The sequence below is a fragment of the Elephantulus edwardii genome, unplaced genomic scaffold (assembly GCF_000299155.1).
Source record: "Elephantulus edwardii isolate Elephantulus edwardi_28Jun2011 unplaced genomic scaffold, EleEdw1.0 scaffold00155, whole genome shotgun sequence".
NCBI lineage: Eukaryota > Metazoa > Chordata > Mammalia > Macroscelidea > Macroscelididae > Elephantulus > Elephantulus edwardii.
In genome coordinates, this window is record NW_006399905.1 from 7,370,423 (window position 1) to 7,385,732 (window position 15,310).

Here is a 15,310-nt window from a genome sequence, read left to right on the forward strand (position 1 = left end):
AATCTCCTCCTGTGCGATTAAACTGCCTCTGAAAAGCTGATGGAGGCTAAACTATGAGTCAGTTCCAACTTGATATATTGTTGTGGTAGCGTTGTTATGTGCCATTGAGCCGCCTGCCTGCGACTCATAGTGACCCTCTGTACAACAACCCTAAAAACCTGCTCTATCTTGTGCCAATTTATTGTCTCTGACACACCTACCCCCATTATCCCAGTCACTGAATCAATCCATCTCATAGATGGTCTTGCTCTCCTGCACTGCCCCTCCAACCTCCCGAGCATGATGTCCCTCTCCAAGAACTGGTCCCTCCTTGCAACATGTCTAAAGTATGGCAAGACGAAGCTTCAGAATCCTTGCCTCCAAGGAGCAGCCTGGCTTCACCGTCTCTAGGACAAACTTGTTCATTGGATATTCAATACTCTTCTCCAACACCACAGTTCAAAGGCATAAATTCTCCTTCTATCATACCTAGTCATTGTCCAGCTTTCTGATGCATAGCAAGTGACTGCAAAGACCATGGCCTATATCAGGCACACCTTAGTCTCCAGACTGACATCGTTGCTCTTCAGTATTTTAGAGAGGTCTCTAACATCAGACTTTCCCATTGCAATACGTCTTTTAACTTCCTGGTTGCTGGTGCCAAGAGTGTGAACTGTGGAGCCAAGCAAACTAAAGCTGTGAATAATCACAATCTCTTCACCATCTACCATGATACTGTCAATTGGCCCAGAGTTGAGAATCTTTGTTTTCTTGATATTGAGCTTCAATCCGTATTGAAAGCTGCAGTCCCCGACCTTCTGCAGCAAGTGCTTCAGGTCCTCCTCCTCAGTTTCAGCAAGTAGGGTTGTTATCTGCATAACGCAGATTGTTGATGAGTCCTCCACCAATGCTGATGCCACATTTCTCCTCATAGAGCCCAGCCTCCCGGATAATCTGTTCTGCATACAGATTGAAAAGATATGGAGATAGAAACATCCTTCCTAATTTTGAACCATGCAGTGTTTCCTTGCTCAGTTCTGACGACTGACTCCTGGTCCATGTATAGGTTTCACATTAGCACAATCAAGTGTTCTGGGATTCCCAGTCTTCTCAGGGTTAGCCACAGTTTGTTGTGATCCACACAGTCAAGCATCATGATACTTATTTTTTTTTTAATCACACTTTCTCACCCTACTGTGAATAGGTGGGTCATAATTTTTGGAAGTGGATTACCAGTAGCTATGATGATAGAGCTAATGAACTACCCCCTTTGGAGGAAGCTGGTGGCCACCCCAGGGGTCCTAATCATTCTCCATTCTCAGGGCTGACACCCCACCTCCAGGAGCCTCTCTGTAAATGCAGGAATGCATCGGGCCAGTCACCAACCCGAGAGCAGGGGGACTGGACACCCTACAATGTAGCTCCATGTAAAGAACTATCCTGGCCAAGTTGAGAGATACCTTAGAATCAAACCCCAAAGTCACTCCTACTGTTCAGTCGTGTCTGACGCAAAGAACACCTCCTTGAGGTTTCCAGGGTTATGGGGAGGAAAACGCTCAGCCAGTGGATTCGAACTGCGTATGTTTAGATCAGCAGCCCAATATGATAAGCATTACCCAGCAAGTCTCCCTAGCATGAACTACATCAGTGGGCTGTGTTCAAAAGTGTCAACTACCTAAATATTTCATTCTCTTAAAAAACTCCCCTTTTAAGGAATACTTGTAGAAACCTAGTCAACCGTATGTCCTCCCTAAACTGTACGCTTTTGATTACCCAACCCCGCAGGGGTGACACTGTGGAAAGACGTTTCTTGGGGCTGAGGACGCGAGAGGGAACTCTGACGTCGTTCACCTCTCACTCCCCAAACACCCAGGGGTCTGTGGGCCCGGTTTTATGTCTACTTTCGGCTTGGTCTGAGTGGGAGATGGCGGGGACGGTGGGACAGCGGGCGTGGTCGGGCTCGCGTGCCCTCGGTCGGGTCACCAGGAGGCAGAGGGCAGGTGGGCCGAGGCTCCCCGCACCTGAGCTCCGCCATCAAGACGCCGAGCGGCCGGCCCCGGCCCTTTCCCCTCGGGCATCATCCCGGCCACTGCGGCACTGACCGCCACCTGTCCCACCCGTAGGAGAAGCGGTGAGCGAGGACCGAGCTGCCCTTGGGGCCGAAAGCTGGGCCTTTCCTCCGCACTCGCCCCACCTTCTGCTTTCCGGCTACACTCTAACGAGCTTCCTCGTTGCCCCCTTGCCGGCGGCTCCTGGAGGAGCAAGCGCCCGAGCGGAGCCTTTTATACTGCAGGGAACGTCAGGGCGTGCGTCACAAAGCCCCACCTCGTGGAAGCCGCGTAACAGCAGCGGGAGAAGGCGGGACTTCGACCGCCCGGCCAATGGGAAGCTGAAAGGGACAAAAAGACTGGAACCTCACCATGCTCGCAAAAGGGCGTCGGGAAATTGGTGTTTGCAAATGGCCAAGGTTCGTGGAGAAGGTCTCCATGACTGCTTTCCCATCTCTGACTGCTTAGTCTAAAGGAAAATCTGATTATGCTAGTTTTCTGGTGGCGTAGTCAGCAAGGTTGCAGGTAGGAGTGGCATCCACTTCCTAAATAACATGCCTCCAGAAACTTTATGAACTTTGATAAATGTCTATAGTTGTAGAGGGCTTTCAGGTCTTTTGTTCATAGTGTCTCTATGAGTCATGCTCAACTAGAAGGCAATCAACAACAGTCAGCAAGGAATGGCGCTGCTAAATTCTCCAGTGGCCTGGCCCCCAAAACCACACATCTCTCACCTCTCTGCTTTTGCTCATCAAGTACAGGGCTGAGATCCAGTTCCAATCATCTTTTTTCCCCTAACTGCAAGTCTTCTCCTGTGAAACTCAGCTCATGCATCTTTTTTAGAAAACAAATTTATTGTCACAAGTACTCAAGCCAGAACCAATTTATAGTGGAACGTCCAGCAGGTTTTCCCCATGGCTGTAAATCCCTCAGGAGAATGATCATCTTTTTTTCTACAGAGCAGGTGGTGGATTTGAGGTGGTGCCTTTGAGTTGACATTGCAAGTTCTTATCCACTAGACCTATCCACTAAACCTATGATGCACAATCTGAGTTCAATCCTAGATTTACTAAATACTTACAAATTGTGGTGTAGCCACTGGGCCACTTACTAGCATCATCCACAGAGCTTGCTAAAGATACTTTTTGCTTGGAACCTATTGAATCAGAATCTCTATGAGTGGGGCACAAAATGAATACCACAAAAATTTGAGAACCACTGGCCTATGGAGTAAGTTAACTGTAACTGACAGGTCACCTGGGTTGTTGCTGCTTAATACTAGCATCAATTAGGTGTTAAAACTTGGCCTCTTTGCTGTTTTTTTAAAGAAAGCTTTGTTATACTCTACCCTTGGTGAGTCTGGCCACTTCACTATGGAGGGGACATATTTTTTTAAGGACCAACTCTTCATTCTCTTACCCTCTCCCCACTTCATCTTCCACCCATTTCCTATGCCTAGCTTATAAGTCTTTTTTCCCCCTACTGTGTTTTGTATGTTCTTTAAATGATCTGGGCTTAGCAATTTTGTTTTGTATGATGAAGGATGACAGAAGAATGATGCCTTTGAGTTTGAGTGGTGCTGGAGAGGAGTATTAAACATCCTCTGGACTGCCAAGAGGACAAACAGGTCTGTCTTAGAGATGGTGAAACCAAGTTTCTCCTTGGAGGCTAGGATTCTGAAGCTCCGTATCACATCCTTTGGTCACACAGCCAGGAGGGACTGGTTCTTGGAGAAGGATATTATGCTCAGAAGGGTGGAGGGACAGTGCAGGAGAGGAAGATCTCGGATGAGATGGATTGATAGAGTAACTAGGGTCATGGGAGTAGGTGTGTTGGAGTCAGAGAGACTAGCTCAGGACAGGGCAGGTTTCAGAGCTGTTGTTTGTAGGGTTGCTATTAGTCACAGGTGCACTCACTATCAGCTGCACACAACAACAACAATATATAAAATATACCATCACCATGATTCAAAACAATAGGAGAAATACTATACAGGATCTGTATATCTTATAAAGCCATTTGTGTAAGGCAGCAAGCTACAGTAAATGTTTACACAGCAAAGATAATATACATGATGTGTGTGAGTGTACCTGTGTGTATTTTAAAAAATCGAGTATGCACTGTCTTTTAAATCAGAGAAACTGCAAGTCCTACCAGTAACTGACATAGGCAATACAGAACAATTAAGTAATCTTATTTTCTGTGACTTCTGAAAGTTAAGAGTCTTCACGTAGTAAAAGACATAGCTTTCATGAGACAAAATAAAAAGATATCTAGCCCAGTAGAGGTAAAATCTTAAATATATTCATGAGTAAGGTGCATTTTACATTATTACTATTAGACTATGCCTCCAAGCGTGTCAAATTATACAAATGTATTTGGAATACATAAAATATTTTAGTAATTTCCTCTCATCATAGGCAGAATCTAATATAAAAATATATTTGATGCTTAGAAATAAGAAGATCCATTTAAGAATCCAAAAATAGGAAAGGGAGAAGAATAGTAGAAACAATAAATTTTAAAAGCACATTTAGACATAAACATTCCAACTTCAGTATTATTTTCTTCATCAGCAAAGGGTAAAAATTACACCAAAACAACATTCCAAGCAGCTCTCAGTCAACTCACAGGCCAGTTAAGTCACAATATACCAGCCAGATATTGACAGGAATTACTCAGCTCCAAAACGGACTTAGATTTTAGTCCACCTGGCACTTGACAAGGCAGACTGACCCAGTGTTGACAATGGGCCTGAACACAGTGGAGATCTTGAGAACCGTGCAGCATACAGCAAAGCTTCCCTTGTAAGGTTCACAGGGTCACTGTGAGTCGCAGTTGGCTCCATGACACTTAATAGCAATGGCATGGTGTCCTCACACCCTCTCTGAAGAAATAATTTAATGGTTTTTGGTTTTGCTAGCCTTTAAAATTATCATTTATCTGCCCACTCCCCATGTTCTACCCCATGTTAACGTGTACATGGGCAACACGAACAATATATACCAAATTTCAGAGGCTGATCTGACTATTCAAGGGCATCAGTGAATGGTGGTGCAAGGTTGTCTATGCAATTAAGTGATTAAGCAAGATGAACACCAACTTGTTTAAAATCCTGAACCTCTATGGAGAAAGGAAAGTAATGTGTGAGCAGATAATGAAGAAATAATTTTTTAAATTATAAAGGGTAGTACAGTTTTGTATTTAAGTTAGGTAATGAGTAAGAGTCATAATATTTAAAACGAACACTTCAAGGCTAAACTGTGAAGTAAGAACTTCATGATTTAGTTTGTTCCCCAAAGATAGTTAAGAAATTTGTCACGTACACAATCCAGACTGTGAAAAAGCAGATGCTTGTGTAATCAGAAATCTGTCAGAGAAAGAAAACGAAAAAATATTTCCCATTGATCCAGAGAATGACAGAGAAGTGGTAATACTTCACCCTGTTAGTGGCAGAAAACTTGCAAGATGTGAAAAAATAAGGCAGTCCTGTTGAATTCTAGCTCTCACAGTTTTACTGCATAAAGATAAGAAGACAAAAACGTTCATGTTTCGAAGATGTGTCACATCCACCCTCCAGTCTAGATGCTAGCCAGTACTTTTAGATACCAGGTGTGTGTGTTTTTTTTCAGAGAGGAGCACTTGCTTGGTTTCTGAATATAGTCGTTCACGGAATATGAGCAGAAGTCCTCTCTCATTGGCTAGACTCAAGCAGCCATGCAGAATTCACATCAGGAAAGATGACAGTCTAACAAAAAGCAGTCAGTCAGAGAGGTGAACAAACATCTGAGTGAGGTGCATGAAGAAACATGAAGATAGTTTAGCCAGTGTCGAGGAGGAAAAAATGACTTCTTTCAGAGAAATTTTTTACTCCTTTAAAATACTATTAAATTAGATTAAGTTGGTCAACATTCTACATTCTTTTCTCATGTTTTATTTCAGAAAAAAGGAACTGAAATATGAACATCATATTAGGCCTGCCAAATAAATAAGTGACAATCTAAAACAATACCTTTCAGCCCAATTAAAAAAAAAGTCTAATCTTGAGACTGAGCCAAGTTAGTCATACAATTATGGCAGAAAGTCTTCAAAGTGACTGAGGTATTTAGATTCTTCAAAACCACAGGTGTGCAGTACTGGGTATGGAGGTAAACAAACTGTCAATAAGAATTAGCAATAGGGATTTAAAAAAATAACTCTCAACACCTTTCATAATATATAATAACCTGAGCAAAGGGAAAAATTATTAAACTCTGGCAACATATAGCTTAGCAAATCATTTACCACAAAATACTCTGAGGCATGAAAACGTCTATTCATTCAAGAATAACCTTTACAAGTAATTGGGTGAAAGATCTCCAAAAGTTAATAGTTATACAAATAAACAGAAACTCCTAAAAGATGTACTTGTTAAATATCTAGTTTCTAGACCAGAGTTTTTAATAGATTGGCAAAAAGAGCTTTACTTTTTTTTATTGTAAGATGATCTTCTATTTCCTTCAGTTTGGTTGACTTTCAAGTGGAAAAAAAGAAAGTGTGCATCATTTTGAAACATTTTGTAAACAGTCTGGGGAGAAATATTTTCCTGAAACAACTTCATCCAAAGAGCATTTTGGTTTTGAATAAAGAAAACACTGGGTTTTGAGTTATTAAAATATGTATTTTTACAATGAAAGAATATTCAGTCAGGGCTCAGGAAATTTGCATCCTGTTTATAGATAACAGGAATAATTAATTGGGTGTGTCAATCTGTGTTTTGTGCCTGAATTTCATCTTCTGTAAAATTGGGCCAAGAACACTGGTGCTACGTTATTCAACAGGAACATTTTGAAGATAAAGTAAAACACTTGAAGGCGCTTTATTATTTTTTTAAAACACAATATAAATGCTATATCTTGATATTATTAATGATGTTCAGTCAGATATGTGCTTAAGGTAAATTTTCCTACAGGATTACAGGTTGTGTTTAGTTTGATTTCACTTTAAAAAGGATAAATCACAAAAGTAAAATATGTGAACAAGGTCACTTAACCCTCTCACCAGGTTTTTATTGTCATTGTTGTTAATATTCTTACTTTTCAGCTACATGTTTAAAAGAAGTGGTGGTTTTGTTTTTTTGTGGTTTTTTTTTTTTTTAAACACATCAGCCTAATTGGAAAATGTGTCTCTGGCACAGGTGGTTCTCAGAAGCAAAGTTATCTTCTTCACAAGAGCTTTGTCTTCTGCTTCTGTTTAAAGTGCGGAACCTGGGCGGGAAGGGGGAAAGCAGAGGCTTGGGGCTGGTCACTGAGGAACCAATTCCCTCAGAGAGGCCAGAGCAGCGTGGATGCGCACATGCAGTCTGTTCTCAAAGTCGTAGCCAGAGAAATCCTCCTGCAAGATCAAAGACAAGCATTTATGGCACCTATCAGCCAACTCTTCCCCGCACACTGCAGTACAAACGCCACCAAACTGTGGGTTCCCCAAAGTAACAGCCCTTAATCCATTCCTGAAGCCTTTGCGTGTGCTTTAAATTTTTATTCTCCGGACCACAAACTCTGTGTTCATCTTTTAAATGTTATCTGAACATGAATATTGTTATATTTTCCTCATGTTATTACTGGAATAGTAGCCTTAATGAATGCACAATGTAAATGATTATTCTTTCTCTCTTTCTGCAGCCCCCTCCCCATTGCCATTAAGTCAGAACAGACTCATAGCTGACCCTCCACTGGGCGTCCAAACTCATAAATCACATAATAGGAGACTGTGCATCTTTTTCCTGAGGAGACACTAGTAGATTATAACAGCTACAAAGGTGATTTAAGAATATAGTTATAAAAAAAAAAGTAACTTTCCCATTCAAACACTTTAGACTAGAATGGGTTATAAAATAAGGTGAACAAATGAACAGGAATTTCTTATGGCCTTAGTAACTTCATTTAAAAACCAAGTGTTTGCTGATTCAATTAGTTACCCTTCTTTTCCAGAAATATTACCAATCAGCACAATAATTTTATAAAATTTCCTTTTATTCAGACCTGGGCATACACCCCAAAGGATAAGAAGGCCATGGACAAAAGGCTGATTTAATTTTTTACCTTTGCTTGAAGAAGGAGAGTTCTGCCTCTTGCTACAGTCTATGAACATAAGAAAAAAAAATTTCAAAAAATACACACACACACACACACACACACACACACACACAGAGGCAAAAACCCAGCAGTCGGCTACGCCAATGAAAACAAGCATGCTGGATGCAGAGGTGAATGAACTGCTCAGTGAACCTTGTTATCTTCAACATAAAGTTGTTTATCAGCTCATATGCACATATCATGTGGTAATTTTTCATAGTCTACATTATATTCTAGAAAAGACAACAACTTAAAAGAGTTATAACTGCATAAGTCTAAAATTATTACCAAGTAACTTTAAATGAACGGTAATAAAAAAGCTTTATTTGAAATCAGTAAATTATATGTTATTTGACGGTATTATGGGTGAGGCCATTGACTTGGTTTATATGCCAAGAAGTTGGTCAGGTCTATTACGTGAACTTAGAGATGTAAATATGTATTTTAAGGCAGCATTAAGAGTGAAAACTTCATTAAAATAAAGAATACAGTGACAGCACTTTCTAATCCATACATAAAAACTATGACTTCTGTTTTGCTAAAATTAGACTTTCAAATTAAAAAATGTTTTAACTAAAAGCCTATCTTTGGCAAGATAAAGTAAATGTTTAAGGATGAGGCTAGAGGCATATTTCTATTGCTTTAGGCTGTCACATTGGAAATCTTTGCTCAATGTAATGAAAAACTAGGGTTTTACAAAGGCAATGTTATAAAAAATGAGCTCCTAAAAAAGTACTAAAAAAAAAAAGTGCAAAACAAAACATTATTGGAATCTTATTCAAGAAACAAAATATTGAAAGGTGATCTTATTGTACTAACTTAAACTAATGTCTCAATTGTAAATATCAAATTTGCATCACAGTCTACAATTTTAAAAGCAATGACATACACTACCATTAATTATCTCACTACCAAGATAAACAGAAGCCCAACTCCACTGCTATCCTGCCAAGTTTTCAGACTGCCACATCTCTTCCTAGTATTAAGCTCTCACTGTTAACAGAAAGTCCGCTTAGAAGCTAGTTTTAATCACTGACTTTTCAGTTAACATCTGAATACTTCATCACTGTGCTACCACGGATCCTTGATCTCTCTCTCAAGCTTATTAAATTGTCAAGGGAAGTATCATTAAGTCATTTTAGACACTGGGGGGGGGGAACTATACGGTTAAGTGACTTAATTGGTGTCATATATTAAACTATATGGTCACGCTATGATCATAATGAACTCCGTGTCCTTGGAATAAACCACACCACGTCATTCAACGTCAGCTTTAAAAAGGCGGTATTTTTCCTCTCAAATAAATCACCATTAAAAAAACTATACTTTCACTTCCCGAGAACAATCTCCTTTAAGAAAAGAAGATAGTAATCCTCTCTTCTCTGGAACTCTTCTAGAATAACATGTTTCATTCAATTATTTTAGATAAAGGATGCTTTACCCATGCTCATTTACCCACCTTCTGTGGTGAAGAATACTTAAAAACTATGTTAAGAACTCACCTCTGGTTTGTCTATCAGAAGACAGCCCAGTTCATAGCAAGCATAGGGCTGAACATACAAGTTATTCTGACGACACAACTCATCTTTAACAGCTCGCTGGAAGAACTAGAAAGAAATAATGTAAATGTTGCTACTATGAATGAATTTTCACACTTTGTTTAGAGCTTATTTCATCTTTAGGAGGCAGGAAAGAAAAAAGACTCATCTTCCTGTATTCTCTGACAGTTTTTCTCCTTTCTTGTCTTCATTCCATCAGTTCCCATCCATCTCTGGTACCCCGTCTTGTCATTCTCGGAAGTCTTTCATATGCTTTGCCTAGTGAGCTTGCTCTAGCGTATGGTACTAATTAACCAATCAGTTTGGGGCTACTTAGTTTTCCAGGTAATGCACCAGTCTCCTTTATCATTGTTGAGGATTCTGCATCTCAAAGTCTCATTTTCATATTATAAGCAGAGAACAAAGAAGCCAAGAAGCATCTCTTAACATGATGTGTCTAGCTGGTACGTCCACATGTGATCTAAAATTGGCCATTTGGAACAAGGTAATAACTTTATCTTACTTCAAACTGGGAGATTAATTTAAAATTACAATGCAGGTACATTACTGTTTAAGGGCTTTAAGTCTACAAGATTCCCATTACAAAATATGAACTTCTATAAATATTAAAAATAATAACAGGACATAAATTTTCCAATAAAAATTCAAACGAGTAAAAAACAGTTACAAAATGTCTCCAATGATGTTGCTATTTCTGTTAGGTGCCATCGAGTCAAGTTCGATTCAAAGCAACCCTGTGAACAAAAGATCTGAACCTAGTCCTGTAATGCGCCATGCTCACACTTCCAGACACACAAGAGCCCCTTGCAGCAGCCACCTTGTCAGTGGACTGATGGGCCTCCAACTATTTGTGAGAATAATGAATGGTTCTTATTCATTCAACATATCACAGAATAACTTGAGCCTATGACTTTCACATGATGCTACTGTGTTTATTGAAAAGGAAGAAGACCTGAAGTATTTACTAATGAAGATAAAAGACTACAAAGCCTTCAGTATCGATTAAAGGCAATTTTAAGAGAGCAAAAATTCTCCACAATCCAAACAACTGAACCAGCAAAAAAAAACCACAAAAACACCAAAACCCTGATAAATAAAGAAAACATCAACATCACCAAGGACTTCAAAAACGACATATTGCCTTAGGCAACTCTGCAGCAACTGATCTCTTCAGAGTGTTAAAGAGCAAAGATATCACCTTGAGGTCTAAAGTAGACTTGATTCAGGTCATGGTATTTTCAACTGCCTCACATACAAGCAGAGGGTGGGCAGTGAATTAAGAAGACCAGAGAAGCATTGATACCTTTAAATTACGGTGATGGTGGAGAATATGGAATAGACCATGAACTGCCAGGGAATTAACAAAGCTGATAGCACTTAGAAGTGAAGATAGCGAGACTTGGTTTCACACCCTTTGGAGCAATTTGTGCAGAAAGACATCATACTCGGTGAATTAGAGGGGCAGTAAGACCCTCAGTGAGAGGGACTGACAGGGTAGCTCCAACCGGTGAGGACGGTGCAGAGCAGAGAGAAAACCATGAACATCCATGATTATTTCTTTAGCTATGAAGTTCCAAGTCCACCCTTCAAAATGATCTGCCTTCTCATCTCCCCTCTCCAGTTGAGACTTTCACACATTTGCAAAAATCTGTGCTAAGAATCTGAAGTTGCATTCAAGCTTCTACCAGCTTTCAGCAACTGAGAAATGACAGTAATCAAAGAGGGTAACGCTGGCACTGCAGTGGGAGGCTTTCTTTTGCTGAACACTTTCTCATTCTTCTTACTCATAAGTGCATACATAGGTGTCCAATTTATTTTCTTTTGTCATGACAACCAGATGGACCATTTACCTGAACAGCATCTTCGGAGTTTCCTAGACATTTGTGTATGGCACCAAGAAGCAAATACTTTAATCCGACAACCGATGAATCATCCACTTCATGGCAAGCTGAAAAAGAAGAGTGAGAACAGCAGGAAGGAAATATATTCACGTAATATGTTCACTGTCATGAGCAGTCAAGAAAAGACTTCATTGTTTAGCTAATTTAGTCAGTCTGTGTTTCTGTCCTGGCAACTCGGGTTGTGAGCTGTTGTTCGGTGCCATCGTGTTGAGTTCGACTCTATGACCCTATGAACAACAGAGCTGAATCTGTCCTATCGCATGCCATCTTCATCATTTCTCACGTACTCGAGACCACTGCAGCAGTCACCGTCTCAATCCATCTCGCTGAAACTCAGGGGGTATCCCTTATTCCCCAATGAGTATCCTCAGTCAAAGAAAGAGCTATGGAATCAGATTTTTAAAGAGCCAGAGAAAAAGTGCAAAAATGAATGAATGGAAATCCAAAGTCTCTGTAAATTTTCATTAGAATGAATAAAAAAAAATTTTAAAAAGAGCCAGAAAGACTAAAAATTGTTTTACATTCAATTCAGAAAACATGCAAGTGGCACCTTGACCTGGTCTGAGGCACTGCCCTGGTCACTGAGGGATCAACCTGAACATTCTGTGTCTAGAAGGCTGCATGTGTCGTGATATAATCATTGCATGAGTCAATAAGGAATTTGAGATTTCATATGGTTGCATTTGTATGTTCATGCATGTGTCCTTCTGCATATGTATGTACATACATGTACACATGTATATGTACACACAGACTTCTCACAGTTACATAAACAAGTAAACTGTAAGAGTTGAGTAGGAAGATTAATGAAGAAATACATCTGAAGAAGAATAAATTCTGATCCTACAGAGGCACGTGTTTCCCTCAGAGTTCAAGCAGGGAATGTCCCCCTATAAAAAAAGAAGTCAAAAGACTGTAGGCATCAGAGTTAAGGAAAGGCAAGGCATCATTTAATGTAATAATTTGTTCATTCAGGATTTAACTGAGCACCTACTGTGTATTAGGCTTTTAGTAGACAGTAGTGCATTGATTATAGGTGGCTGGAATAAGAAGTGTGAAACTCAGGCAAACATTTCTGCTCTTAGGAATCTTAGGTTTGGCAGAAAGGGAGTTAGTGAAAAGGTGAACAGGTGAAATGTAAGTAAGTACGACTCTGCTAAGGTGAAAAATAAAGCCAGGAATGGGAATGTGCTGAAGAGATGGGTGAACCTTTACTGCAAAGATGACGTTTGAGTAACAGTTGAGTAAAGCTCTGGAGAGAAGGCATGAACAAGCCATGAGCGATGACTGCTCTGGGGCAGAGCATGTAAGTACCAAGTACTAAGGCCAGCACATGCCTGAGGTGTTCAAGAGCAGCAAGGAGGGGTGAGGCTGGAGTGCAGTGAGTCGGGGAGAGCAGTACAGGGTGTGGGGGGATTCAAGGCTGTAGGGTACTGCAGGCCACTAAACGGATGGAGGCTCTGTGAGTGAACTCAGCAACCATCAGATGGTTCTGAAAAATATGCTGACATGGTACGGCTTAACCTTGGTAACTCTGGTTGCTGTGCTGAGAACAGAGAGAACATCTTCAAAATGCAGAGGAAGAATGCGGCAGAGCGGAGTGAGCAGGTGGGGGGAGACAGTGAAACCACAAGGATGAACCTAACCAGCTTTGATGGAAAAGAGTGTTAAACGGGTACTCTGAAAAAGGCTAACGGTGTCATGCGATGCGTTCAATAAATGCACTGGGTCCACAACAACATCAACTTCTTTCTGGAACTAATGAAGATCCCACTGTTCTCAGTACGCCTGTGTCAATTTAGATCATTACTGCTTAATACTGAGTGATGAAACCTAATGAATGAGCTCAGATTGGATTAGCATTTAAAAAGTTATACAATTATCTCCCATTCACTGCAGAACATGCCTCCCTCTCTTTTTTAACACCTTTGTTTTTTGATACCTAGAAAGGGGTTCAGATAATGGTTTGTCAAGTCTCAGTTAAACAATAATCACTCTGGGCCTGACAAGTTTGTCTATTTCTCGCCTGTACTTGTCTTTCAGGGAACTCTGGTGGTGCAAGTCTTGCCGTATCATCAACTGAAGGTTCTTCACTGACTGAAAGCTTCCTCCACTAGTATCATTAAAGTAGCCTCCATTTTGAGGAGAAACTCCAGAGACAGCAGAGTCTGTAGGGAGTTTCACTGCTAATCCAAATGTCTTGTCCCTCTGGCAATTTGAATCCACCACTCTTCGAGAGAAAAGTGGGTAATATCCTCCTGTGTGATTTACAGCCTCTGAAAATATGCTGGTGGTAGAGCTAGAAGTCAATCTGACTTTATAGCAATGAGTTCGAGCTTTTGGAGGTATGATTTATATTTCAGCTATCTCTAAATACATGATTCTGTGAATATATGTTCAAACGACACTTACAATCATGTCTACTTCTTCTCAGTTGACACTGGAAGATAGCCTATAATTGTTTCAATAACTTAGGATGGTTTTAAAATTATACAAAGTAGAAGTGTTTTGTTCAGTGATCATAGCAGAGCTTATAAATCCCAAGAAAAGTTTGTTTCAAGCAGTCTCCTTGTGAAGGTTAGACATTAATCCCCTTTTTAGATCACTGCACATAATCCCTTTGGGGTTGAACTGCTTTGATTTCTGGAACGTCAACATTGGTTAACTTCTAACCTTTGAGGCTGGTGTCCTTGTTTATGGAAATCTCTGCAGGAAAGTTGGTAACAGGAAATGATTCAATGGATAATACCAGATTTAGTCAAAACCAAGTGTGACCATACAGAAACTAGTAAAAGATGACATGTATGTCATTTTTGGAATAAGGCTAGTATACTAATCTCTCTCTCTCTCTCAAAAAACTGTCCACAGCAGAACTTTTAAATTTATTTATCATGAAATCCTATCACCACTACCATAACATCCTTCCTGGACAATCAATATCTGCTGAGCACACTTTTCCAGTGACTGGACATTTTCTTTTGATAAAGGGTGGGCACATATATGTGAATAAAAATGTATTTTTGAAGATAATGACCTCCTATGTGGCCACTGTCCTGCATGCATGTGATTTCATTTTAATCTGGCCAGCTCATCATGTAATAATGCTCCTAGCTGCAATGCCTGAGTATCTCCACAGCCCCAGAAGCGCTGCTCTGTGGAGAACTTAAACCTGGCTACCCTACTCGAGGAGAAATGTGGGGTCAAGATTGGTGGACGACTTATCAACAATCTGCATTATGCAGATGACACAACCCTGCTTGCTGAAAATGAAGAGGACCTGAAGCACCTGCTGCAGAGGGTCAAGGACTGTAGCCTACAATATGGATTGAGGCTCAATGTCAAGAAGACAAAGATTTTCACCACTGGACCAATTGGCAGCATCAGAATGGATGGTGAAGAGATTGAGATTGTACCCAGCTTTAGTTTGCTTGGCTCCACAGTCAACAGTCTTGGCACCAGCAGCCAGGAAATTAAAAGGCACATTGCCATGGGTAAGTCCGCTGTTAGGGACCTCTTCAAAGTACTGAAGAGCAATGGTATCTCCCTGGAGACTAAGGTGCGTCTGATACAGGCCATGGTCTTCGCAATCACTTGTTATGCAGCAGAGAGCTGGACAATGACCAAGGAGGATAGAAGGAGAATTGATGCCTTTGAGCTGTGGTGCTGGAGAAGAGTATTGAGAATGCCATGGACTGCTAGGAAAACAAACA

The 15,310-nt window shown here is 40.5% G+C and overlaps 1 protein-coding gene across 1 annotated transcript in view; it reads right to left on the reverse strand.

Moving 5' to 3' along the window:
* Nucleotides 1-7,164: 7,164 nt before the first annotated feature.
* Nucleotides 7,165-15,310, reverse strand: part of TTC39C (tetratricopeptide repeat domain 39C) — a 94,009-nt gene continuing 85,863 nt past the window's right edge. Inside the window, exons 10-13 of the mRNA XM_006895045.1 lie at nucleotides 11,550-11,647; nucleotides 9,643-9,747; nucleotides 8,108-8,146; nucleotides 7,165-7,400 (exon numbers count right to left, since the gene is read on the reverse strand). Coding sequence (XP_006895107.1) covers nucleotides 7,311-7,400; nucleotides 8,108-8,146; nucleotides 9,643-9,747; nucleotides 11,550-11,647 — 332 coding nt within the window. The 3' untranslated portion in view covers nucleotides 7,165-7,310. The remainder of the gene's footprint in view (nucleotides 7,401-8,107; nucleotides 8,147-9,642; nucleotides 9,748-11,549; nucleotides 11,648-15,310) is intronic.